Genomic DNA, 12264 nt, shown 5'->3' on the forward strand with positions numbered 1-12264 from the left:
CCACCACATGTTGTTAAGTTGCTAACACTGTGTAATTGAACCTATTATTTTTGAATGTGCTTCATTTGGGACATCCTGTTCCACTACTTCCTTGAAGGCAGCCCCTCCTTCTAGCCTCTACCCAAGCCCCCAAATATCCCCCAACATATGTTCCAAATTACTGCCCTCACTTGGCCCGGTCTTTACAACATTTCCCATTTTGAAACGCTCAGCAAAAAAAGCTGCTCCATGTATCCTTCGAGGAAACAAGTTGAAGGCTGAAATATGAAGTCTCTGTTAATGGTATGCACTGTGTTTGTCTTCTAAGACAGCTGTGATATGAAACTACCAGTTGGAGAATCAATAAGCAGTTGGTCTGATATATTTAATAAACTCAAATGAATTCCATTCTCACAAATTCCAGCATGTTCACTGATATGTAGACTTTATGTGGGCTTGCATTTCAATGTAATCTATATTTATTGAAATCGGAATGAATCTCATCAGGTTTCACTGAGTGGTGTTAGACTATAGACACTCTGAAGAGTTTACGTGATGCTGTCACTGTGTCCATCTCAGAGAAAGGAGAGCCTGTAATCTAATCACCAGACAGGCCAGCGTGTGTCACTTTAGCCTGGTCCTTTCTCTTCTCAGACATACTAAATAAAACATCCAAGATGTCTGCACTCTCTGTGCTCATTCTTCCTCACATTCAACTGGTTACACACTGGTTGGCGACCCTAAGTTACAGTATGATGGTTAGAGCTGTATTACACATCTTACATTTACATTTTAGTCATTTTGCAGACGCCCGACCTCACTAGTGTTCTTGTGCCTGAATGGAAGCAAGTCCCTGCAGCAATGTTCCAACATCAAGTGGAAAGCCTTCCCAGAAGAGTGGAGGCTGTTATAGCAGCAAAAGGGGGACCAACTCCATGTTAATGCCCATGATTTTGGAATGAGATGTTCGATGGTCATGTAGTGAATGTGTCAGATATCTGTTCTGTCTTCTGCTCTAACCAGTCATTGTGTCTCTCCTGTCAGATGATGCAGCTGACCCACGTGTTTGCCTCATCTGTGGAGACCGCGCCACAGGCCTGCACTATGGCATCATCTCCTGCGAGGGCTGCAAGGGCTTCTTCAAGCGCAGCATCTGCAACAAGCGCGTGTACCGATGCAGCCGAGACAAAAACTGTGAAATGTCGCGCAAGCAACGCAACCGCTGCCAATACTGCCGCCTACTCAAGTGTCTACAGATGGGAATGAACCGCAAAGGTAAGAGGAGACCAAAGAGGCAGATTGACAAGCGGATGAGAGACACACATTAGATTTTACTGTACTAGAACCATAGATTGTTCTAGAACCACAGATTAAATTAGAAGAGCTCCAAGAACTTTCATCTCTCAATCAGACCCCCAGCTCTGTAGTTATGTAGCTAGTGCCCTCTTCTGGATTGACTGGGTAAGTGAATGTTCTCGTTTCACTGTACAAGTTCTTTATTTTCTCCTGTGGCACAATCCTAGCAGCCACCACCAGGTAGAGCCATAGTACAAACGTTGCCATCACAACCCCCTAGGAATTGGACTTTGTGTTATGAAACCCAAACATACTTTTTTAATTGTACTTTGTGTTGTGTATGCCCTGCACCTCTTCCCCATATATCTTGTTGGGGTGCTTATGGCTGTTATTTGTGTTTTCCAGCAATCAGGGAAGATGGGATGCCAGGAGGAAGAAACAAAAGTATCGGGCCTGTCCAGGTAAATATTCACTGTGCACTCTACTACAGCTAACTATTAGATTCCAACAGTGTCTTTGATATTTCAGAATTTTTCAGAATTTGAATCCTTTCCATTTCAGTTGAATTATCTTAGAATCCATTGTTGACAGTGATTATTTTAATGTTCATATTCACTCATAATTTCATTAGCTGGCTTTGAACAAGGTAACAAGATAATCAGAATCACTTATTGCTTGCAGCACCAGGCATTATTTAAAATGTTCCATCTATGCCATTAATATTAGATGGAGAATTAGCCATGCTTTTCAATAGTCATTTAGGCATAGCCAAGATAGATAGAGTAATTGCCTTTAAGACTAAATTATATTGCTTTGAAATGCATGCATGTAAAGTAGTGAGTATGTGAAAGAATGCGTATTGGTGTGGATTGATCGTCAAATCTCATATCAGGGAAAATGCTTTGAAGGAGATTTGAAGGAAAGTCTGAGGAGCGGGGTTTTAAAAGAAAATACTCCTTTTCAATTCACATTTCATCCTTGCCTTACAGTTCGTTACGTTTCTGGTAACCCGACATTCTTGTTCCGCAGCTCAAATTCACTGTAAATGTCACAGTAGCCACTATCCAGTAAGCACAAACTATTCAACAGTGACATATGCTTTTCTTCTTAAGCATGTTACACTATTGAATAATGCAACCAAACCATATTACAGTCTTGAATAAGGCAACAATGTGCATACAATTAAAGGGTTTATTTTCTCGTTAGTAGGCTACACTCAATACATTTTAGCTTCAAGACATAAGCACAGAGTTGCTATAACAGCATGTCTTCATCAAGTCACGTTAGCCTATCAGAAATGAACAATTAACCCTCTCATACGAACATAAAAGTATAATAGGCCTACCTTACAACATTCCAACAAACCAGGTTTCATTTTGATCCTGTTTTTATAGCTTAAGCTATGTATTTATAGCCTAAAATAACACCATTTATTTGTCTTCTGAGAAAATGTGATCAAATTAGTTTATTTTCAGACTTTGGATGGCTAGGCTACTTAGGCCTTTTTAATTCCAAATTATTGACTGGAATTAATCAATCCACACAATAGTGATGACATACCTTTTTAATACGCTGAACCTAGGGTCCGGAGTTGGTTAGGCTAGCCTACTACCAGATCAGGAAAAACTCTGGGCCCCGGGAAATCATATTCTCCCTACTACTCTGGAACCTGTGATTCCACCTCTGAAATCACCACATAATGTTACAAATGAAAAAGACAAAAACAGATCCTATTTGTATGATCTACATTTGACATGTTTTTGGTGGTGGGGATGGGCTTCCATAGTTTTATGTGGCTCAGTGCAGACAGAAGCTACTGCAACAATTTCAGCATGTAGCAGGCTGTTACTGCAATTTCAGGTAAAAACTCAAGGAAACAATTCTGAAACATTAGGAAAATGTCTATACATTTCAGCTGTTTCAAAAACATTGCTCTGCTATTACCATTTATGCTGTAGGAGTGTTGGCTCAATGAGACAATTGTGTTTACACTGCCCTGCTTTAAGGAGGGCAACTGTTGGGCAAGTGTTGTGAGCTTCCTCAGAGGTAGCGGTTGAGACGTTGCAAGTACACAAGTTTACATTTGAGTAATAGGAGCCGATGGTATTTTTAAAGAATGTGTAGTAAGTGTGAAGAGGCTCTTAGTCTTGATATGCTAATGCTCTGCAAATGGCTTTGTAGATTATGTTCTCTGTATAGTGTTTATGAAGTGGTAAGGACAGCCATGGACAGCCATATTGTTGGTACCTTATCCTTGTGTGTGTGTGTGTGTGTGTGTGTGTGTGTGTGTGTGTGTGTGTGTGTGTGTGTGTGTGTGTGTGTGTGTGTGTGTGTGTGTGTGTGTGTGTGTGTGTGTGTGTGTGTGTGTGTGTGTGTGTGTGTGTGTGTGTGTGTGTGTGTTTCCTAGGATAATTATACCCTGGATAACAGTGTTATGTTAATCAATTCAGATGTCTCTTACTGTCACCCTCAATCTACCCCTCTCTGCTCTTTCACTCTCATTCTCTCTCTCTCTCTCTCTGTTCTCCCTCTCTCTCTGCTCTCTCTCACTCTCATTCTCTCTCTCTCAGATCACAGATGAAGAGATTGAGCGGATCATGTCGGGACAGGAGTTCAAGGAGGAAGCCAGTCTGCCGGAGCACACCTGGAGCAACAACGGTGACAGTAGTGACCACAGTTCTCCTAGCAACGGCGCCTCCGAGGGCAACCAGCCTTCACCTGCTTCCACTCTATCATCTAAGTGAGTTAGCAACTTGTCTACATGAGGGAGCATCGTAAACATTGTCAGCAGTTAGTCCATGTATGAGATAATTAACTGCCCCTGACATTGTACCACCTCATTACCTAGTTTTTGCCAAGTTTGCTACCGAAAGAATGCCTGAATGCAATCTATTGAGATTTAGCAGCGATATCTGTAGATTGAATTCAGCCCATTATCTGCTGTTTTTGGAGACATGCATAGTGTCTATCTGCAAGCAGCAAGGCCAAACATAGTAGTATTTACATCTCTCTGTGTAACCATCAATTTATCTAAATCAACCATGTACTCTGATTATGTTAGATGTGCATAGAAACAGTTATTCATCAAATCTCAGCAACTGAGGCACACTTATGAGATACCAAAACATAATTGATGGCATTTAGTGTAAGTACAGTATTTATTTGAATGAATATCTGACTATTGTGTTTTCTCTGTACAGTCGTTCTTTAGAGATGGGTGGTGGCTACACAGCTGCTGTCAGGGACCAGTACATCAACGCCCCCATGAACACCCCCTACCAGCTGCTACCTCACCTCTTTAGCTATGCTGCCCAGTCAGGCCTGCTGGCCCCCCAGCCTCGCAGCCTCTACCCCCAGTCACACCCCCTGGTGATGCAGCTTGTGGCTGCAGAGGACCTGGCCCCACTGGCCACCCCCATGCTGATAGAGGAAGGGTGAGTAGGCCTGATTAACCTGACATTTCTGCTGAGCAATGGAAGTGTGGCATGTATTTCACATAACAATTTCAGCAGACATCTATTCGGAAATGTGTTTTAGAAATGTGTGTTCCATTTTACAATATACATTTTCTGACCATGTGACCAGGTCAGCCAAAGCTCCTGGCCCAATACAATAATATGAACAGCATGCTGTTATGAATCCTGTTGATATTCACATCCGCGTCTCTCTGTCTCCCTGTTATGTGTGTCAGGTACAAGGTGACTCAGGTGGAGTTGTTTGCGCTGCTGTGTCGTCTGGCCGACGAGCTGCTGTTCCGTCAGATCTCGTGGATCAAGAAGCTGCCGTTCTTCTGTGAGCTGTCTATTGAGGACTACACCTGTTTACTCAGCTCCACCTGGCAGGAGCTGATCCTGCTGTCCTGCCTCACCATCTACAGTGCACAGATCTTTGGAGACCTGGCTGACGTCACCGCCAAGTACACTCCCTCTGATGAGGAGCTGCAGGGGCAAGTACTGCCAGGCAGTAGGATCACTCTCAGTGTGAAACAATGACACTGGGGGTGACCATACCCGCCGGCCATGCGTTCATAGGTTTATTTTGCTATCAATGTATGGAAAGAGACCATTTATCTGAGAGCCCCTACTCTTATTTGGTGTTGGTGTTCATGCATCAGAGGTTACAATGCAATATTGTTCGCTCACCTAGGCTTATGTTATTGTAGTATTTTTGGAGGTGTGGTGGTTGAACAGGGCTCTAAAGAGAGGGGATCATGTCAAAAGTTGAGTTGTGTTTCGTTCTGCAACAACAACCTCCTATAGTGACCATCATTCCACACTGTCAGTTCACTATCTTTAAAGGCAATGATGTCTCTACCATTACACATATTGGCATTGGACGTGTGCCAAATGAACTGGCCCGTGAAGCAGACAACTCCTCAGGACTGTGGCTAGCACAGTCTGGGCCATTATGAAATACAGGTCCGTCCTAGATTGGCCATAATACTGTGGGGGCTTAGTCGTGTGTAAATCAGGCCAGAGTTATCTGACCTTATGGCACACTTGCTCCTAATTTTCTATTGAATTTACGGCTGGGTTGTGTTGCAATAGCCCATTTTTCTGCAGTTTTCCCATTCAAGGAGAAGGTGTCTGACTAACTATGGAAGTGCTAAAAGCTGTGTAGGCACATGTACTAAAGATATTAGATAAAGAGACCCGGATCTAAGGGGAGCTGTAGTGTAGAGACAGGCATGGAGATTGATGAGATCAGTTATTCAGTTTGACATGTTTTAGTATCTGCTCCTTAAAGCCATGGCCACAATTTTCACTGGGGATGGGGGGACATGCTCCCCCCCCCACATTTCCTGAAATTGCATTTATCAATGGAATGTGATACAAAACGAGGCAACAGTTGGCTTTGGGACCATGCGGATGTCTCTGAGCGGTCAGGTAGGCTGTTTGGAGTGTTTATCTGACTGAAGAAAAAAAAAACATTATGTCCCCCCGCATCTAAAACCAAAGTTGCGCCCCTGCTTGAAGCTAAAGGAAATGTTTAGTTAGTGAGATGAATGTCCTTCATCACTTGTAGGGGATCAGACATAATCCACTTCTCCCCATTTAATTTCCCCTTCTTATTATGAATCAACTTTCACATTATCATGATTCTACTCTCTTTTAACTTTTTCTTCCTTGAAGTCTTGCACATCTGTAGCGTGTGCGAGTGTGTGTGAGAGCTGGAAGTCTTGTTGATTTTGTGTTCTTTGTGTACGTTTTGTTTTTGTGTGTGTCACATTTCACAATATCACCATGTTTTTGTATGCGTCCCCCCCAAGGTTCAGTGAGGATAGCATGGAGTTAATGGAGAGGCTGATCTATCTGTTCCGCAAGTTCCACCAGTTGAAGGTCAGCAATGAGGAGTACGCCTGCATGAAAGCCATCAACTTCTTGAACCAAGGTAACACACAAACATGCACAGCCAGCCAGACACAGCACTGTTCCAACAGGACTTCAACAACTGCTCTGCTGCTCAAATGCTTTATTAAGTCAAAAGAATGAAAACGTCACACACATATAGCTAAGGTCCTCAATGTGTTCCTGTCTGTGCAGATATCCGCGGTCTGACTAACGTCTCCCAGTTGGAGCAACTGAACAAGCGCTACTGGTACGTGTGTCAGGACTACACCGAGTACAAGTACCCTCACCAGCCCAAACGCTTCCCTGAGATCATGATGTGTCTGCCAGAGATCCGCTTCATGGCAGGTAAGTTGGTGCATGGGGATTGGCATGGAGGGCGTTGTATTTTATGACATGCTAATATAAAGGTCCATAGCAAGGTAGGCGATAGGATAATTGTTCTGTACTCACACACTGTAAAAAAACTGTTTCTTTCCAGGGAAGCTGGTGAACGTTCCTCTGGAACAGCTCCCCCTCTTGTTTAAAGCAGTTCTGCACTCCTGCAAATCCAGCTTCATCAGCAACAGGACAGGAAGTTCTCCCTGTATGCCTACTACTGGTACCTCCCCCGGGAACTGAGCCCCGCACCCTGGCCCCAGGACCGCCCTTTGACAAGAATCTTACCTGGGGGGTGGGGCCAGGGACTGGTCCCCCTTCCTGTGAATGTGACAAGCAATTTTTGTTCTCTATATATTTATTACACGACAGAGCTGAATGTATGCTGATTTACGCTGTGCACATGCTTCTGTACAAACTAAATGCACATAGATGCATTGGTCTTTGGAGTTTACAAATATCTATCCGATTGCTCAACGTGTCGGTGTTGCCATTGTTAGAACTAGATTTTTAAGATTGATTTGATTCGGAATGGGGACGGGTATAAATGAGTTGACAAGTGTTTTGAGACTACCTCAGGAAGATGATGTTGCTATTTTCAGGTACCTTTTTTCTCGCTGTTTTGAAATGAAGAGGTTGCCCGGTCTAAATCAAATCCCTGTAAATTCTGTAAACTCCTGAATCATAGAAGATAAGTCGGCCTTTACCATTACATTGACCAAAGGCATTGCTGCATACTCATTTGAACCAAAGATAGAAAAGCATTCAACCCTGCAATCAACAAATGAATGTCCTGAATTTCCCACTAGTTCTGGTGTATTTTCTCACTTCCTGTAGTATTTTTGTACACTCTTTTATACAATCCATAAACAGACTTCCTGTAGGGATGGCCTGGTCAATGTAACATTCCTTGTCTTTCAGTGAGGTGAAATTTTGTTGGATTGTGGGTACAGGTATTTTCTACAATCATAGACTGCAGAGCAAATGTAGTTGCATAGTTGCAGGGGTAGGGGAAATGTGTTATTGGCTTTAATGATAATTTTTTTTGACCAAAGTGATATGCAAAGTTTTTTAAGCAGCACACATAGATTAGTGATTAGTCGATAGCTCGGTGTAATGGTTTCTTATCAATGAAGGACCAGGATAAGAAATGAATCAATCTGTTTAAGAGCCAGAGGGGAGACTCTCAGACAGACAGTGTAGCTCGTTCTTATCTTAACCCCTAGGCTGAGACACCACAAACAATGGCTCCACTCTCTTCTCGCCTAGTCCCTGTTGCACCCATCTATTCCTTCAGACATACAACCCATCTTGGCTTTCAGCCCTCCACTGGTACTTCCTTGCCCAAACCTGAGCCTCTGCACATGCTCAATGGGTTGATGGTCCGATCTGCACAGTTAGGCTACAAGGAAATGCTGGCTTGTTCATTTGTACTACTACATTTGTAGACAGTGTTGGGTTTAGAATGCTCAGGTGACTGTATTTTGACTGCAACAGAGGAGAGATGGAGGAGACATTAGGGGCATGTCTATTAATCTGGTCTGGGTTGACAGACTAGAGGTTACTTCTGGCTTGCACACATTGTTTAAAAAAGCTATATAAAGAAATAGGTTCTTTATTTATGAAGTATGAGATGATCATTTCAACCAGCCGTTAGCCGTTTCATAACAACCATTGTTTAAAATGTGGAGCAATGCAGTCCTTGCAACGACTCTTTTATGCATGCTGTGGTGAGGCAGGAGACATTCCTTGACTATTACCATGGCAAAGTGCCCACCCCGCATTCTCCTCTCTCTCAGGTCCTAGTGGACCGGTATTTAAACAGGGTAAAGTGAGTGTTATGTATTGCATTCATGAGTTACTCAGTGGTCACTATGCTGATGTACTTGTAGGATTCTTAATTGTAGAATTCTGGACATTGTAGGTCCTTTTAGAAAGTGTTTAATTTTTAATTTTTCTTCTGTTTTATGAAAGTGGCTGTTGTTTAAGGGCATGTTTTAAGACTTTAACTGTTGCTCCCAGTTCAGTGTTTAGCTTATTTGTCGGAAGATGGTCGGAGACAGGACTTAACATCAGCAAGGTCAGAGAGGTCCCCTCAGAGGTCCACTCTGAGCATAACCAAGCTAACCTCAATCAACAGGTGGCCTTACGATTGCTGCCTCCATCACTGGGTCTAGACTAGTCTGTCTATATCTTCTTAGCCTTAACACTGTACTACACTGTACCATCTAATGTCCTGAACCACACTTTGAATACTTTCACCAATGCAGTGTTCTTTGTTTCAGTAGTTTCAATTAGCCACCTTTCCATGTTTTGTTGTGATACATTTCATGTATTTTGTTTTTTTGGAGTGGAAAAAGACTCCTATCATTTGTTTTATTTTTAAGGATTTCTGATGGATGTTGAATGTGATTCTATCAACTTGATGCCACAGTTCCAAAGGAAATAATGTTCATGGTATTGATATTACAATTCTAAAGTGTTTACGAATTGATTACTTTTACTATTACCATAAACACTGATTTGATGAATAGAATGATATATGCAGAGAGTGAATGAACCAATGGCAGGCCCCTATGAAACCGCTAAATATACAGTGCATTCAGAAAGTATTCAGACATCTTGACTTTTTCAAAATGTTGTTACTTTACAACCTTATTCTAAAATGGATTCAATTGTTTTTTTTACTCATCAATCTACACACAATACCCCATAATGACAAAGCAAATGTATTAAAAAGAAAAAACAGATATCACATTTAAGTAATTATTCAGACCCTTTACTCAGTCCTTTACTCAGTACTTTGTTGAAGCACCTTCGGCAGTGATTACAGCCTCGAGTCTGTATTTGAGATGTCAGATTGGGTTCAAGTCCGGACATTCAGAGACTTGTCCTGAAGCCACTCCTGCGTTGTCTTGGCTGTGTCCTTAGGTTTGTTGTCCTGTTGGAAGGTGAACCTTCACCCCAGTCTGAGGTCCAGACCGACTAATCTCCCAGTCTCTGCCGCTGAAAAACATCCCCACAGCAAGATGCTGCCACTACCATGCTTCACCGTAGGGATGGTGCCCGGTTTTCTCCAGATGTGAGGCTTGGCATTCAGGCCAAAGTGTTCAATCTTGGTTTCATCAGACCAGAGAATCTTGTTTCTAATGGTCTTAGAGTCCTTTAGGTGCCCTTTGGCAAACTCCAACTGGGCTGTCATGTGCCTTTTACTGTGGAGTTACTTCCGTCTGGCCACTCTACCATAAAGGACTGATAGGTGGAGTGCTGCAGAGATGGATGTACTTCTGGAGGTTTCTCCCATTTCCATAGAGGAACTCTGAAACTCTGTCAGAGTGACCATCAGGTTCTTGGGCACCTCCATGACCAAGACCTTTCACCCCCAATTGCTCAGTTTGCAGACAGCTCTAGGAAGAGTCTTGGTGGTTCCAAACTTGTTCCATTTAATAATGATGGAGGCCACTGTTTTCTTGAGGACCTTCAATGCTGCAGAAATGTTTTGGTACCCTTCCCCAGATCTGTGCCTCAACACAATCCTGTCTTGGAGCTCTACGGACAATTCCTTCAACCTTATTGCTTGGTTTTTGCTCTGACATGCACTGTCAACTGTGGGACCTTATATAGACAGGTATTTCCAAATCAATTGAATTTACTACAGGTGGACACATATCAAGTTGTAGAAACATCTCAAGGATGATCAATGGAAACAGGATGCATCTGAGCTCTATTTCAGGTCTCATAGCAAAGGGTCTGAATTCTTATGTAATTTATTTTTGCTTTGTTATTATGGGGTATTGTGTGTAGAATGATGAGCATTTATTTTTTGAAATCCTAATGAGAATAAGGCCGTAATATAACAAAATGTGAAAATAGTCAAGGTGTCTGAATGCACTGTATATGCATATTTATGCATGATTTCTGAGAGTTTACCATCAGTAAACAAAGCCCGGGAACATTGAAGTGTTCCAGTCATGGTGGGGAGCAGCCAGCCACTGGTCTGGGGGGCTTAGTACACATGGCATGCCTAAACTCAGGGATCAGATCTTCTTAGGGGACATGTGTGTGAGACCCTAGTCCAGTGCTGCTGTCCCCATACAGTTTCACTATGGCCATCATACGGAAATATAGAGACTCTTAGTGGCAGATCATTCCTAGTAGTTGTTTTTTTTAAATCTAACGTCACATTGCTACCTACCTTACAGCCACCTCCACGACTGTTTGCCACTTTCATGTTTTGAAATACATGTATTACATTCTCATTAGTATTCTATTATTTTCTAGAATGTGTTTTCACCGATAATGGATATGTCATTTGTAATTGCTATACTGAAACTACCTCTTTTTTTGTGTCATCACGTATTTTACATTCACACAGGTAATGCTTGATAAAAAATCATATTCATTGGTTTCAATAGCTAGGTTGCCATCCAATTGGTACTGATTTTCTTGCAAATATTCTAAAATCCGCATAATGAAAATATGCCCATTTCCCACCAGTGGTGTTTCCACCAAACGGATTTGCGGTAGTGCACAGAAAATGTACTTATTTTCTTCAATTTTCATTTACCAAAAAAATCTACATTTCAAGGTGTTTCTATCGTATTTTCAGCTCTACGGATAGTTTTGTCACAAAAACTGTTGTGCTAAATGGCACATGTGACTATTCTAGTCATGGAACCTGTGCTCTAGCCAACAGCTCGCACATACAGTGCAGTTAGGCTGTGCGGATTATGAGATTATTATGGATTATTAAGAGCGAGAATATTTTCATTTGTCAAACGACAGTCAAGCATCGATCATCATGTCAGACCCTCAATATTTATTGGAAAGGAGCGTAAAGCTCATCACCTTTAACATTCCATCACACATGATTGAATCTGTAGCCTAATAAACTGCATGATTTCCCGAGTCGTAGCGGGAGGACCACACACCATATCATTGTGTGACTCCAAGTTAACTTTCAGTATGATGGTCATTATATCAATATTTGTGCATAAATGCGTTTCCACCACCATTTCTTGCATAATGAATTTTACTGACACGAAAAGATCCCACCATGTCGAACTAACAAATTATCTGTCGACATTTATACAATTGTACCGAAATGTCCTGTTTCCATCACAGCTGTCAGGATTTTTTTTATACCGTATGACTTTACTCGCCTAAAACATTTGAATGGAAATGTGGTTATTGCACCAATGTTCTGTTATTTTGTGTCTCTTATTTTATCCAGTTACCTCTCACTGTTACTTATTGTGCATGT

At 42.0% G+C, this 12264-nt stretch overlaps 1 protein-coding gene across 1 annotated transcript in view; it reads left to right on the plus strand.

Moving 5' to 3' along the window:
• Positions 1 to 9706, plus strand: part of LOC124033027 (nuclear receptor subfamily 6 group A member 1-A-like) — a 59863-nt gene extending 50157 nt beyond the window's left edge. Inside the window, exons 3-10 of the mRNA XM_046344952.1 lie at positions 1003 to 1254; positions 1681 to 1736; positions 3846 to 4015; positions 4476 to 4709; positions 4967 to 5221; positions 6545 to 6666; positions 6819 to 6971; positions 7105 to 9706. Coding sequence (XP_046200908.1) covers positions 1003 to 1254; positions 1681 to 1736; positions 3846 to 4015; positions 4476 to 4709; positions 4967 to 5221; positions 6545 to 6666; positions 6819 to 6971; positions 7105 to 7244 — 1382 coding nt within the window. The 3' untranslated portion in view covers positions 7245 to 9706. The remainder of the gene's footprint in view (positions 1 to 1002; positions 1255 to 1680; positions 1737 to 3845; positions 4016 to 4475; positions 4710 to 4966; positions 5222 to 6544; positions 6667 to 6818; positions 6972 to 7104) is intronic.
• The last annotated feature ends 2558 nt before the right edge of the window (positions 9707 to 12264 follow it).

Source organism: Oncorhynchus gorbuscha, linkage group LG04, assembly GCF_021184085.1.
Source record: "Oncorhynchus gorbuscha isolate QuinsamMale2020 ecotype Even-year linkage group LG04, OgorEven_v1.0, whole genome shotgun sequence".
Taxonomy (NCBI): domain Eukaryota; kingdom Metazoa; phylum Chordata; class Actinopteri; order Salmoniformes; family Salmonidae; genus Oncorhynchus; species Oncorhynchus gorbuscha.